The sequence below is a fragment of the Ursus maritimus genome, unplaced genomic scaffold, assembly GCF_017311325.1.
Source record: "Ursus maritimus isolate PB19 unplaced genomic scaffold, ASM1731132v1 scaffold_3, whole genome shotgun sequence".
Lineage (NCBI taxonomy): Eukaryota > Metazoa > Chordata > Mammalia > Carnivora > Ursidae > Ursus > Ursus maritimus.
The window spans coordinates 35,835,212-35,850,455 of record NW_024425563.1 but is presented as its reverse complement, the minus strand read 5'-3'; the positions used below and the strand labels follow the sequence as shown (position 1 = coordinate 35,850,455).

Here is a 15,244-nt window from a genome sequence, read left to right as displayed (position 1 = left end):
GATTCATCAGTTGCATAGAACACCCACTGCTCATTATATCAAGTGTTGTCCTTAATGCCCATCACTCAGTTACCCCATCCTCCACCCACCTCCCCCTCCAGCAACCCTGTTTGTTTCCTAGTTGAGAGTCTATTATGGTTTGTCTTCCTCTCTGATTTTATCTTATTTTACCTTCCCTTCCCCCAAGCTCATCTGTTTTATTTCTTAATTTCCACATGAGTGAAATCATATAGTTGTCTTTCTCTGACTTACTTCACTTAGCATAATATCCTCTAGCTGCATCCACATCATTGTAAATAGCAAGATTCCATTCTTTTGGATGGCTAAGTAATATTCCATTGTTTATACCACATTTCTTTATCCATTCATCTGTCAATGGACATCTGGGCTCTTACAGTTTGGCTACGGTAGACATTGCTGCTATAAATACTGGGGTGCAGGTGCCCTTTCAAATCACTATGTTTGTATACTTTAGATGAGTACCTAGGGGAGCAATTGCTGGGTCGTAGGGTTTTGACGAAACTTCATACTGTTTTCCAGAGTGGCTGCACCAGTTTGCATTCCCACCGACATTTAAGAAGGTTCTCCTTTCTCTGTATCCTCACCAACGTCTGTTGTTTTCCGACTTGTTAATTTTAGCCATTCTGCGCCTGGTGTGAGGTGGTATCTCATCACGGTTTTGATTTGTATTTCCCTGATGCTGAGTGATGTTGAGCATTTTTTCATGTGTTTGTTGGCTGTTTTTATGTCTTCTTTGGAGAAATGTCTGTTCATGTCTTCTGCCCATTTCTTGACTGGATTATTTGTTTTTTTTAGGGTGTTGAGTTTGATGAGTTCTTTATAAATTTTGGATACTAGCCCTTTATCTTATAAGACATTTGCAAATATCTTCTCCCATTCTGTTGGTTGTTTTACGGTTTTGTCCATGTTTCCTTTGCTGTGCAAAAGCTTTTTATGTTGAGGAAGTCCCAATAGTTCATTTTTGCTTTTGTTTCCCTTGCCTTTGAAAACGTGTCTAGCAAGAAGTTGCTGCAGCCAAGGTCACAGAGGTTGCTGCCTGTGTTGTCCTCTAGGATTTTGATGGATTCCTCCCTCACATTTAGGTCTTTCATGTTGGAAGGTTTTTGATTACTGATTTAATCCACTTACTTGTAGCCAGTCTGTTCAGATTTTCTATTTCATCTTAATTCAGTCTTGGTAGGTTGTATGTTTCTAGGAATTTATTTTTTGTAGGTTGTCCAATTTGTTAGCATACAATTGTTTATCATAGCCTCTTATGATCCTTTGTATTTCTGTGGCATCAGTTTTAACATCTGCTGTTTCTTTTTTGAATCCTCTCTTTTTTTCTTGGTGAGTATAGCTAAAGGTTTGTCAATTTTGTCCGTCTTTTCCTAAAACCAGGTTTTAGTTTCATCCATTTTTTCTATTTGTCTTTTTAGTCTCTATTTCATTTACATCTGCTCTGATCTTTATTTCCTTCTTTCTATTTTTGAACTTCTTTTGTACTTTACCTAGGTCCTCGAGGTGTAGTTAGGTTGTTTGAAACTTTCCTTGTTTCTTGAGGTAGACATTTATGGCTATGAACTTCCCTCTTAGAATTGCTTTTCCTGCATCCCATATATTTTGGTGTGTTCCATTTGTATTTTCATTTGTCCCAAAGTATTTTTCTCTTCTGATTTCTTCTTTGACCCACTGGTTAATAGCACATTTAATCTCCACATGTGTAAATTTCTAGTTTTGTGTAATTAATGTCTCCTTTCATACCACTGACTGTGGTTAGAAAAGGTAGTTGATAATTTAATCCTCTTAAGTATAATATAATACAAGTATTTCCATGACATATGATCTGTCTTGGAAAATGCTGCACTTTCATTTGAGAAGAAGGTGCCTTCTGTTGTTCTGGATGAAGTGTTCTGAAAATATTAAGTCCATCTGGTCTAATGTGTCATTTAAGGTCAGTGGGATATCTGCTGATGTAAGTGGGGTACTAAAATCCCCTATGATTATTGTATTGCTATTTCTCCCTTTTGATCTAAATATATATTTGCCTTATATATTTAGATGCTCTTATGTTGAATGCATATTTACAAATGTATTTTCTCATTACAATCTTTGCTTTAAAGTCTGTTGTCTGATAAAAGTATAGCTATTCCAGCTTTCCTCTGGATTTCATTTGCATAGAGTATCTTTTTCCAACCCTTCACATTTTGTCTGTTTCCCCTTACATCTGTAGTGAGTCGGGTAGCCTATAAATGGATCTTGTTTATTTTATCCATTCAACAAACTGTGTTTTTTATTGAAGAAGTTCATGCATTTATATTTAAAGTAATTATTGATAGGTATGTGCTTATTTCCATTTTGATAATTATTTTCTGTTTCTGTAGTTCCACTTTGTTCCTTTCTTTTCTCTTGCTCTCTTCCTTTGTGGTTTGATGACTTTCTTAGTGGTATGCTTATATTCCTGTCTCTTTATCTTTTGTGTATTTACTATAAATTTTTGCTTTGTAGTCACTATGAGGCTTAGATATAACAACTCAGATCTCTAACACTTGTTTGACACTTGTTTTAGGTTGATAACAACTTAAATTGTTCACATTGTAAAGCTTAACATTATTACCCATCCCCGTGTTTTATGTTTTTCACAACACATTTTGTATCTTTTAATCTTGTGTGTCCTTTGACTATTACAATCACACTTACTTTTGCTACTTTTTAAAATCTTCATACTTACTTTATGTGATTAATCCACTATATTTACCATGTATTAACCTTTCCAGTGATTTGTATTCTTTCATATTTTTTCTTAATACTAATTAGTGCCTTTTATTTTCAGTTTAAAGAAGTTCCTTTGACATGTCTCCTAAGGCCAGTTAAGTGGTGATGAACTCCTTTATTAGCTTTTACTTGTCTGGAACTCTCTCCACTTAAAAAAAAAAAAAAAAAAATCATACCTAAGACACTTACTGTTGGATTTTAAATAAGCAATACATATCCAATTTCCTCAATTATGCCCAAAATGATTTTCTTACCATGGTAAGTGAACTCTTTAATCCCCATCATCTCTTGCACCCATCGACCCACCTCCCCTCTGATAATTATCAGTTTGTACTCTATAGTTAAGAGTGTATTTCTTGGTTTGTCTGTCTCTCCTTTTTTTCCCCTTTGCTCATTTGTTCTGTTTAAATTCCATGTATGAGATCATACAGTATTTGTCTTTCTCTGACTTTGCTTTGCATTATATTACACTCTCTAGCTTCATCTGTGTTGTTACAGATGGAAAGATTTTGTCCCTTTTTATGGCTAAATAAGATTTCTTTTCTCTAAGTAGGTTCCACACCCACTGTAGAGCCCAACTTGGGGCTTCAACTCATGACCCCATGATCAACACCTGAGCTGAGATCAAGTATCAGATGCTTAACCAACTGAGCCACCCAGGCACTCCCTGAATAATATTTCATTGCATATCTATCTATCTACCACTTATCTATCTGTCTATCACTTACTATTTATCCATTCATCTACTGATGAACACTTGGGCTGCTTCCATAGTTTGACTATTGCAAATAATGCTGCTATAAACAGGGGTGCATATACCTGTTTGAATTAGTGGTTGTATATTTTTTGGTTAAATACCCAGTAGTGTCATTGCTAGATTGTAGGGCAGTTCTATTTTTAATTTTTTGAGGAACCTCCATACTCTTCCACAGTGATTGCACCAGTTTGCATTCCCATCTGCACAAGGGTCCTTTTTCTCCACATCTTTGCCTACCCCTGTTGTTTCTTTTGTCTTTGACTTTAGCTATTTTGACATGTGTGAGGTGATATCTCATTGTAGTTTTCATTTGCCTTTCCCTGAGGATGAGTGATATTGAGCATCTTTTCATGTGTCTATGGGTCATCTGTATGTCTTCTTTGGGGAAATGTCTATTCATGTCTTCCGCCCATTTTTAAATAAGATTTGTGGTTTTGGTGTTGAGTTGTATAAGTTCTTTATATATTTTGGATACTAACCCTTTAACAGATATGTCAGCTGCAAGTATCTTCTCCCATTCAGTGTAGCTTGTCTTTCTGTTTTGATCATTTCTTTTGCTGTGCAGAAACTTTTTATTTTGATGTAGTCCCAGTAGTTTATTTTTTGCTTTTCTCCCCTTGCCTTAGGAGACTTTTACCTAGAAAAATGTTGCTCTGGCCCATGTCAGAGAAATGACTGTCTATGCTCTTTTCTAGGGTTTTTATGGTTTCAAGTCTCACATTTAGGTCTTGAATCTATTTTGAGTTTAGTTTTGTGTTTGGTATGAGAAAGTGGTCCAGTTTCATTCTTTTGCATGTAGCTGCCCAATTTTCCTAAGACCATTTGTGGAAGAGACTGTCTTTTTCTTGTTGTATATAAATTCCTCCTTTGTTGAAGATTAATTGATCATATAATTGTGGGTTTACTTGTAGGTTTTCTATTCTATTCCATTGATCCATGTGCCTATATTTACGCCAGTACGCTGTTTGATTACCACAGCTTTGTATTATAACTTGGAAATATGGAATTGTGATACCTCCAGTTTTATTTTTCAAGACTGCTTTGGCTATTTGGGGTCTTTGTGGTTCCATACAAATTTTAGGATTATTCTAGTTCTGTGAAAAATGCTATTGGTATTTTGATAAGGATTGCATTAAATCTGTAGACTCCTTTGGGTAGTACAGAATTTTAACAATTCTGTCTTCCAACCCATGAGCATGGAATGTCTATCCATTTCTTTGTGTCATCTTCATTTTCTTTCATCAGTGTTTATTTATAAAGCTTCTCCTTCACTTCTGAATAACTTTGCGGGTAGATTATTCCTGGATGGCAGTACCTTATCTTTCAGCCCTTTGAACATAAAGTTTCTGCTGAAAAATCTGCTTATAGATTTACGGGAGTTCATTTGTATGCAGTAAGTTGTTTTCTGCTTGCTACTTTTAGTATTTTCTCCATTTTCCATTCTTTTTTGCTGCTCTGTGTTGAGTCTTCACGTTGACTGCTACTTCTGCTGCTTCTAGTCTCATGCTGAATGCCTCTAGTGTATTTTTCAGTTCAGTTACATTTTTCAGCTCTGTGACTTGTACTTGGTACCTTGTCATATTTTCCACCTCTTTGTTGGAGGTCTCATGGTGTTAATTCATTCTTCTCTACAGTTTTGTAAGCATCTTCACGACCATTACTTTGAATTCTTTATCAGGTAAATTACTTACCTCTAAGTTTTATCTTTTTTTGTTTTGGTTTTTTTTTCATTTGGAACATATTCCTTCCTTTCTTCCTTTTATTTGACTCTCTGTGTTGGTTTCTATATAGCAGATGACACCTCAGCCTCTTCCTGTCTTGAAAGAGTGGCCTTGTGTAGGAGATGAAACTTGTTGTTCAACTCCATCTCAGTTCTTGGTTGTCTTTCAAACCTTTATGCTTGTCCAAGCAGCCTATTACATTTTTAATAGCTTCCAATAGTTGAGGAGGTACCAAGACCTGTCATTGTTCTGGTGGGGGATGATCTCAGCACCTAGATTCTAGGCTGGTGGGAAGCCAGACCTCCAGGCATCAGTTCTAAAAGTATGCAAATATATTATAGTCCTGTGTGACCACAAATGTAAGCCTCCACTGGCCATGAGAACCAGGCCATCTGGAGGTATCCTCTGGGTGGCAAAGTGATCAGGGCCCCAGACAAATGTATAAGGTCTTTTCTGGGTGATAGTAACGAGGTGGAGCAAGGCAGATGGAGAATGCAGGATGGTGTCCTCAGCCTGTGTTCCTTGAGAGAGCTTTGTATGACACTAATGTGTGCCAAGCCTGAAGGAGGTCCCTAAGGCCAAAGCCCCAGACCAAGCAAAGATGCCTCCTTCACAGAAAGACTGGGGAGTGTGCCTCAGTCTGTTGTCTGTGCATTGCCCTCAGGGTGGTAGCCTGCTAGTCTGCCAAGAACTGGCACTTGGAAGCACAACAGAGAGTGAGCTCAAAGATAGGGCCCACCTACAGAAGTCTCTGGAAAAGATTATAGTCAGCCCCAAGATGTGTGTTTAATTAATGCCACTCAAGCCATAGTCATGATAATTAGCTAATAATCTTCCTTCACAGGAAGACTGAGCTCCTAGGTCTGATGCCACCTGCTGTGTGCTCTGGGGGGGCACAGCTGATTACAGTTCTGTGGGACCCATGAGTGTAAGCCTTACTGGCCACCAGAGCCAGGGATGCAGTGATGTACCCTGGCAGCAGCTGCAAAAACAGAGATGCCAGACAGGGGGTATGAGCTCCTTTCTGGGTGACACTGACTATTACAGTGCCATAGAACAAGGAATACATGCTCCCTTGGCCTCCATAGCCAGGAGATCAAGTTTGCAGCCTATTTGATGTAATTATCGACACACTAAGGTTTAAATCTGTACTCCTATTTATTTTGTTTGTCCCATCTCTTCATTATAGCTTTTGTCCTCTTTCTCCCATCTTTTGGATTAAATGAATTTATGATTTTATCTTATCATCCCTATTGGCTTATTGGCTTTAACTCTTTTGTTATTTCAGTGGTTGCTTTAGGATTTAATGTATGTATCTTTAACAGTCTACCTTCAAGTATTTCACCACTTCTATATAATACAAAACCCTTAAAATAGGATATATTTCCATTTCTCTAATTTCATCCTTGGTGCTATTATTGTCACACTTTTTTTTTTTTTACGTATAAACCACATTCCGTATGATTCTTGTTTAAATGGATGTATTAGTTTGCTAAGACTGCTTTGTAACAGAATACTGCAAATTGCGTGACTTAAATGCATTTTGTCACAGTTCTAGAGGCTAAAAATCTGGGATCAAGGTATCTACAGGGTTGGTAGTTTTGAGGGCTGTGAAGGAAAATCTGTTCATGCCTTTATTCTAGCTACTGGTTGTTGGCAACCTTTGTATTGTTTGGCTTGTACAATCATCACCCCTCTGCCTTCACACGACATTATCTGTGTGTGTGTGTATTTCTAAGCCAGAATTTCTCCTTTTTATAAGAATATTACAACCATACTGAATTCGGACCCACCCTCATGACCTTATTTTTAACTTGATTATCTCTGTAAAGACCCCATATCCAAATATAGTAATATACCAGAGGTCAGGACCCTAACATATTTTTTCAAGAAGGAATAGGACAGAATTCAGCCCATAATAGTGGTCAGTTGTCTTTTAGAGTTTAAATAATAAAGAAAAAAAAATCACTTCCTGTATTCTGTATCATTTTGTGTAGATCTGTATTTCCACCTGGTTGAAGCACTTCTTAACATTTCTTAAAACGTAAATTAGTTGATGTTGAATCCTTCAAACTTTTGAATGTCTGAAAAATATTCTGTCTTTATTTTTGAAAGATATTTTTGCTTGGTGACAAATTATCTTTCAGTTAAAAATCTGGTTGCTTTTTAACAATTTTTATCTGTTTTGATTTTGATTTTGTGTATGTGTTGGGGGGGCATTGATTACCATGTCCCTTGGTGTAATTTTGTTTCTTGAGCTTCTTGGATTTGTGGATTTATAGCTTTTATCAAATTTTGAAAATTTTAGGCCGTTATTTCTTTAATCTCCCTGCCTTGTGGGAGGGACTCCAATTATGCTTGTATTTGGCTACTTGATATTATCTCATTGCTCACTGATGTTCTTTCAACTTAAAAAATTCTTTTCATATTTAATTTCGGATAGTTCCTATTGTTGTGTCTTCAATTTAATGTTTCTTCTGCAGTATCTAATTCCATCTAGTATGTGTTTCATATACTACGTGGTAGTATCCATCTCTAGAAGTTAGATTTGGTATTTTTTAAGTATGTTCTATGTCTCTAAACTTCCTGTACATACAGAATAGAGTCATACTGTGCCTATTTTAATGTCCTTGTTTCCTAATTTTAACATCTATGTAAGTTCAGGGTTGGTCTTTGTTGACTATGGCCGGTTATTTCTTTACTGGATATCTAACGATTTTTACCTTGTTGGGTGCTGGACGGTATTGTATTGCTTTGAATATTCTTGAGCTTTGTTCTGGGATGTAGTTGAATTACCTGGAGACACTTTGATCTTTTTGGGTCTGTTAGGTGGGACTGTACCACTGTTCAGTCTAAGGCTAAATATTTTCCAGCACTCAGGTAAGACTCTTCTGTGTATTCTACTTAATGCACTAAAATGGCTGATGGGGACAGGGACTGTTCTCATCTTACGTGAGTGCCAGGCACTGTAACACTGACTCCTTTCGAGTGCAGTTCGAGTCTCATGTAGTTTTCTTGCACATATCATGTACTGACCAGTACTCAGCTGAGTACTCAAGGAGGACTCTTTGCCCTCCAGTACTCCAGAGTTTTCCCTCTGTGCAGCTATCACATAATTGGTCTGTTCTCTGAACCCTAGCTGCCTTGGTTTAGGACTCTCAGCTCTACCTCCACAACTCAGGGAATCAGCAGGACTTTGCCTGGGATTCCCTCTCTGTGTCATGTCTTAGAAACTCTCCGAAGGCCAAATGCTGGTGCAAGAGTAGGGCTCAACTGATTTGTTTTCAGTCTTTAAGTGTCTTGTAAACAAACATTCTGTCCGCTTTTTATTGCTTTAGGTAGGAGAAAGATCAATCTGGTCCTTGTTACTCCATCTTGGCTGGAAGTGAAAATCTCTTCTTGTTTTAACATTAGTTATATATAGCATTCTGGAACTGTGGAAGTCTGATTCTACTACTGAACTCATATATAGCAGTTCTTTTGCCTTCCCCAATGACTTTACAGTTTAAAGTTTATGGCTCTCTATATAAACAAATGGTTATCATATTTCAGCAGTCCCTAAAGGATACCTCTAATGTGTGTCTTGAGGAAATAAAAAAATCACGTATGAAGCCAAATGCATTTTAAAAGTATAGGTCCTGATGGCACAGGAATTCTTTGCAGTGATAAGCTAAGAACAGCTGTTTTACTATAAAGCAAACATTTGTCCACTTGTTTACTCGTTTCAGAAGTAGAGATAATGGTAATAGTTGGCATTTTTTCATCAAAATTCAAAGGACTCATGAAAGTTGAATCTCTGGAACTTTTCAATAATAATGGCAAACATTTCTTTAGCACTCACTATATAACAGGCACTGTGCTTAAGTGTTTTAAATACTTCTTAACTAGACGTTACAACTGTCCTATGAAATACGGTCCATTACTAACCCCATCATATAGATAAGAAAACAGGCTCAGAGTTGAAACCCTAGGTTGAAATAAGATTCTATTCTTTTATTCAAGATGTAGTTCATGAGTACTTCATGTACTAGGCACTCTTCTCAGTGCTAGGAATATAGCAGCAGAGTGAAAAATTTACACCGTAACACATTCTCTTTATAACATTAAAAATGCAATCTGTAACAAATTTTGGTGCCTAAGGTTTTATCAAAAGTAGAATGGAAAACATGAATTTGTCATTAAGAAAAAAAAATCTAGGAAACATTTTAAGTAGTTTCATCTACTAACTTTTAACTGTCTCAAAAGCCCAAATCTTACAGCTATCTGGAAATCTTTGCAGTCTACTAAAGTCTGTTGATTACAACAATAGGTAAAAACCAGTGTTATTTTGATCTGTACCACATTGTCAACTAAATGCTCAAACATTTTCATGGAATATTTGCTTTTGAACAGAAATTTCTTACCAACTTGTTCATAGAATACACAGTTGCTACTTTAGGATTGTAAAGGCAGTGCTTTTCCTTTGTAAGATCTTCAAGTCTCAAAACAAAACAGAACTATGCATACCTCTACAGCAGGTACAATGTCTATTCCAACAGTTAGAAATTCTTCAAACTTCAGAAATGGGTTAAAGCAGCTGCCAACATCAAGTAATCTGATCTTTCCTGAGGTCTGTAGCAACCTAAAAATAGATGATTTTCAGTTCACCTTTTATAGGATAAAACAAAGTGTAAGAAAAAAATTCAAGTATTTGAGAGAAAAATCATATAAATCATTGGCTAAATTTTTCGTCTCAAGATCCCTTTACACATTTAAAAATTACTAAGGGCCCTAAAGACCTTTCATATATGTGGGTTATAGGTACCAATACTATATCTGAAATTAAAATTAGTTAACAGTGAATATTTGTTTAACATGCTGCAGGATTTTTAAAAATGTAAATTATACTTTTAAAATGAAAAATCTAGATTAGAAAGATAATAAAAAGTGAGGAATTGTTTAACATTTTTAAGTGTCTTTAATGCCTGCTTTAATAGAGGACAGATGAATTCTCATATGGGCTTTTGTGTACAGGCTGTTGTAACATTACATGCCATGTAGTTTGGAAAACTCCACTCTACACTCATGAGAGAGTACATAAAGACAAATGACATCTTAGTATTACGAAAATAATTTTTCACCACAGAGATCTTGGAAGGTTCTCAAATCCCCAGACCACACTTTGAAAACTGTCCTTGTAGAATGCATTCACAAATCAAATCTCATTAGTCAATATAACAATGTCCTTGGACTTTAATTTTCTCAGTAATTTAAAGGAACCAAAAGAACATCATAAATAGTATTTTTAAACTTACGAAAAATTTTTATTATGTGCAAGAGCTTTCCTCATGTCCAAAAATAGTCATTTCTGGTCTTGTGCACCTTCTTTTTTCTACTATTGTATCAACTACTATCGATCTCCGTAGCAGCAAGTAAGGATAAAGGAAACTGGATTTTATTGGACCCAAGCCTGTAGTCCTACTGTTCAGATAGTAAAGCAATAATAAACTTCAGACATATTGCATTTCCAAAGAATAATTTCCTTTAAAAAATTTATGAGAACATATTGGAAAAATAAAGGAAAGAAAATATAGGTGAATGTGTAAAAATAGAATCTTGGTTCTCTGAAGTATAAAGGGCAGAGAGAACCTGTCCAGCTTCTCTTTCTTACGCCTTGGCTACCATTTTCCTTTGGATCCACTGGGAGATGTTCAACTACAGACAGAAGGTTAAGGTCCTGAAAAAGGCACTGTAAGTGAAAATAACAAAGTTGATTTTTTTCAGAAAAGGAATGCAATAAATAGGGGTTATATTTTTTACGAAGAGCACAATGCCTAACATTTTATAGACATGACCACCATCACCATTTGATTATGAATGATAGAGTATATGGGAGGGTATAATATGATAAAAACAATATGAAGTAATTAAGAACTCATCAGAAGAGCCATGAGGGTATAAGGAAATAACTCAAGAGGGACTTCATTTTCCGTCAGTACCTCTGACAATGACCTCTAGATGAATGTCCATTATTGAGAGGAATAGCTAGCAACTCTGCCAGTGCAAAGAGCCACTTCAAGAGGTAATTTCCAGTACTGCAGCCACTCAGGAAGCAGCTTAATATGTAGTATGGGTGATGCATTTAACAAAAAAAGATCTGTAAAGTTGACACTTGGAAGTGTCACGATACACTAGGTCCCAAGGAAGAAAGATGCCAGCAAACTTATGTGGCACAGGTTCCAAGCTGCTAAGTAGAGCAAAAGATCTAGGATAGGGGCCATAGACATGCCTGGCATTTAGCTAACATTTGCTGCTGAATACAAATTTGAATACCTAAATCATAACCAGTTAGAATAAATGAATATCTGTAACAATAACATATACACTATTAGATAATCCTAGCCTCAAGTAAGGATTACAGGGACTAAGAACAAGAGTTCTGGAATCAGAGACATGAGGATCAAAACCTGTTTCTGTCCTTTACCTGTGTAATATGGGGACAGTTATGTGCCCACACTTATAGTTGTTTCCAGGATTAAATAAAATAATGCATTTATAACTTTTGACCAATATTTGCTACATGGCAAGTGCTCAAAAGTGGTAAATATTGTTAGCTGTTAATGTTATGGATGGAATTTTTTTGTGGTTAATCCAGTAATGATCTTCCTGAACACAGCAAAAGCAGAATTTGCCTCAAATTATATACTAGTAGATTCTGTTGAACTGTCTAGCAAATTCCTGACAGTCTCTTCAAAAGTGCTTCTTGTAAATTAGATTTTCTATCTAGATGGAGTATTCTAAATCATTCAAGTTAACATTATGATACGATCACTAATAACAGTATCATGGGATTTATTCTCACTATGTACCCAAGTCTGTTTCAGATTCTTTGGTTCAGCTCCTTAATTTTTTATTTGCATCAAATACATATTTGTGATCACAAAGTGAAGATCCAAGTAATTACCATCCAGGTCAAGAAATGAAACACTCCTTATACCCTGGGAGCATGACCCTCCCTGATGACATCCTTCATCCATCCTTTCATGGTAATCATTCTCTTCATTTCCTTTTATAGTCTTACTACCTAAGACCACATGCCTAAACAATACAGTTTTTCTTTTTTTGAGAGAGGGTGAGAGAGAATTTTTTTTTTTTTTTTTTAAGATTTTATTTGACAGAGAGTGAAACAGAGCATGAACAAGGGGAGGAGCAAAGGAAGAGGGAGAAACAGGCTTCCCGGTGAGCCGGAAGCCTGACACAGGGCTCGATCCCAGGACCCTGGGATCATCACCTGAGTTGAAGGCAGATGCTTAACTGACTAAGCCACCCAGGCGCCCCCCTAAACAATACAGTTTTATAGTATATTTTGCTTCTGTGACATTCTTTCATTTAATACTGTTTTTAAGAGTCACCTGCACTTCTACAGTTAATTAACATTCATTGCTATATAGCAATAGCTTCATATACTATATCCCCTTGGGATTTATGACAAGAATGACACTAAGTGTAAAGATCATTTTGGGAGAATTCACAGCTTTACCATGCTCAGTCTTCTAATCCATGGACACGACATAGTTCTCCCTCTATTTAGCTTTTTTAAATTGTCTCCTATATCTTTTGTTGGACTTCTATTTCTTGGTATCTCATTTTTTGATGGTATTATCATTTTCTCCTTATGGATAAGTGCTACTTTTAAAAATATCATTGCTGGTTACATAAAGGAGGTTCAAAAATTAAAATGTTAAAGGTTAGAGACAGAGAAAAGGAGCAAGAGAGAAGCAAAAAGTTATGTACAAGAGAAATCCTGTAAGGCTATCAGCTGATTTTTCAGCAGAAACTTTGCAAGACAGAGAAGAGAGTAGCATGATATATTCAAAGAACAGAAAGGAAAAAAAAACCTACTACGAAGACTACTCTAGACAGCAAGATTGTTCAGAATTAAAGGAGTGATTTTCTCAAATAAAAATTAATCACCACTAAACCAGCCTTATAAGAAATGTTAAAGGGGGGCGTTAAGATGGCGGAAGAGTAGGGGACCCCTTTTTCAGCCCGTCCCCTGAGTCGAGCTGGATAGGTACCAGACCAGCCTGAACATCCACGGAATCAGCCTGAGACGCAGGAAGATACATCTGGATCTCTACAAATGAACATCTCCAGTGCTGAGTATTGAGGTACGAAGCAGGAAGCCGTGAAACCACGCACAGATATTGGAAGATAAACGGAAGGGGGAGGGAGCTGCCGTGTCCGGACGCCAGGAAGCGGTAGCCACCTGCACTGGGGAGCGGGCGGACTCACTGACAGCACCTGCGAGAGAGCGGACTGAGACCGGTGAGCTAGGAGCAAGCGCGGGGCGGCTGGCGGCGTTAGAAACACAAAGGACAGAGACGCACCAACCCTGGAAGTGAGGGCTGGGTCCCACTGGGTGGTGGGGCGCGCATCCCGGGATGCTGCAGGGTTGAGCAGCACCAACAGTAACAGAGTTAAAGTGGCGAGAACATCAGTGGAGAATGGGCCGCAATCCCTCTGTTCTGTGACAGAGGCTGAGATTCGGCCACTGCTGCTCTCTCAGAAGAGGCACAGCAAACCGCCAGGGAAAGCCGCCAGAGAACAAAAGCCTGGAAACACCGGCTCACAGCGTGCCCATCCCCATCCCCCCTTGCAGGGGACACGGAGACTCTACCCAAACAGGGTTGCCTGAGTATCGGCGCGGCAGGCCCCTCCTCCAGAAGGCAGACTGAAAAATCAAGAAGCCCACATCCTGGGGCGCCTGGGCGGCGCAGTCATTAAGCACCTGTCTTCCAGTTAGGGCGTGATCCCAGCGTTCCCGAAAGGAGTCCCTCATCAGGCTCCTCCGCTGGGAGCCTGCTTCTTCCACTCCCACTCCCCTGCTTCTGTTTCATTCTTGCTGACTATCTGTCTCCCTCTCTCAGATAAGTAAATAAATAAAATCTTTAAAGGGCGCATGGCCTGGGTCCCAGTCAATAATTTGGGCTCTGGACAACCCCGCAACCTCTCCTCATCAGAATGACGAGGAGGAGAAGTCCCCCCCATCAAAGAAAAGACAATGAGTCTGTGGCCTCTGCCACAGAACTAATGGATATGGATGTAACCAAATTATCAGAAATGGAATTCAGAGTAACAATGGTCAAGATGATGTGTAGACTTGAAAAAAGTATTAACGAAAATGTTAATGAGAATATAGAATCTCTAAGGGCAGAAATGAGAGTGAATCTGGCAGAAATTAAAAATTATTAACCAAATGCAGTCAAAACTAGAGGCTCTGACGGCCAGGATCACAGAAGCAGAGGAACGGGTTAGTGAATTGGAGGATGGGTTAATAGAGGAAAAAATGAAAATAGAAGATGGTCTTAAAAAAATCCACGCCCACGAATGTAGGTTACAGGAGATTACTGACTCAATGAAACGTTCCAATGTCAGAATCATCAGCATCCCCGAGGGGGTGGAGAAAAACAGAGGTCTAGAAGAGATATTTGAACAAATTGTAGCTGAAAACTTCCCTAATCTAGCAAGGGAAACAAACATTCATGTCCAAGAGGCAGAGAGGACCCCTCCCAAGCTCAACCATGACAAACCTACGCCACGTCACGTCATAGTGCAATTCGCAAATATGAGATCCAAGGATACAGTATTGAAAGCGGCCAGGGCAAAGAAATTTCTCACGTACCAAGGCAAAGGCATCAGAATTACGTCAGACCTGTCTACACAGACCTGGAATGAGAGAAAGGGTTGGGGGAGCATATTTAAAGCTCTTTCAGAGAAAAACATGCAGCCAAGGATCCTTTATCCAGCAAGGCTGTCATTCAGAATTGATGGAGAAATAAAGACATTTCAGAATCGCCAGTCACTAACCAATTTCGTAACCACGAAACAGCCCTACAGGAGATATTAAGGAGGGTTCTATAAAAGTAAAAAGGCCCCAAGAGTGATACAGAACAGAAAGTCACAATCTATAGAAACAAAGACTTTACAGGCAACATGGCATCATTAAAAT

The 15,244-nt window shown here is 37.9% G+C and overlaps 1 protein-coding gene across 1 annotated transcript in view; it reads right to left on the bottom strand.

Annotated features, from left to right (window-relative positions):
* The window catches only part of BMT2 (base methyltransferase of 25S rRNA 2 homolog), a 92,717-nt gene that overhangs the window by 10,792 nt on the left and 66,681 nt on the right, over nt 1-15,244 (bottom strand). The window contains exon 4 of the mRNA XM_040644083.1: nt 9,760-9,874. Coding sequence (XP_040500017.1) covers nt 9,760-9,874 — 115 coding nt within the window. The remainder of the gene's footprint in view (nt 1-9,759; nt 9,875-15,244) is intronic.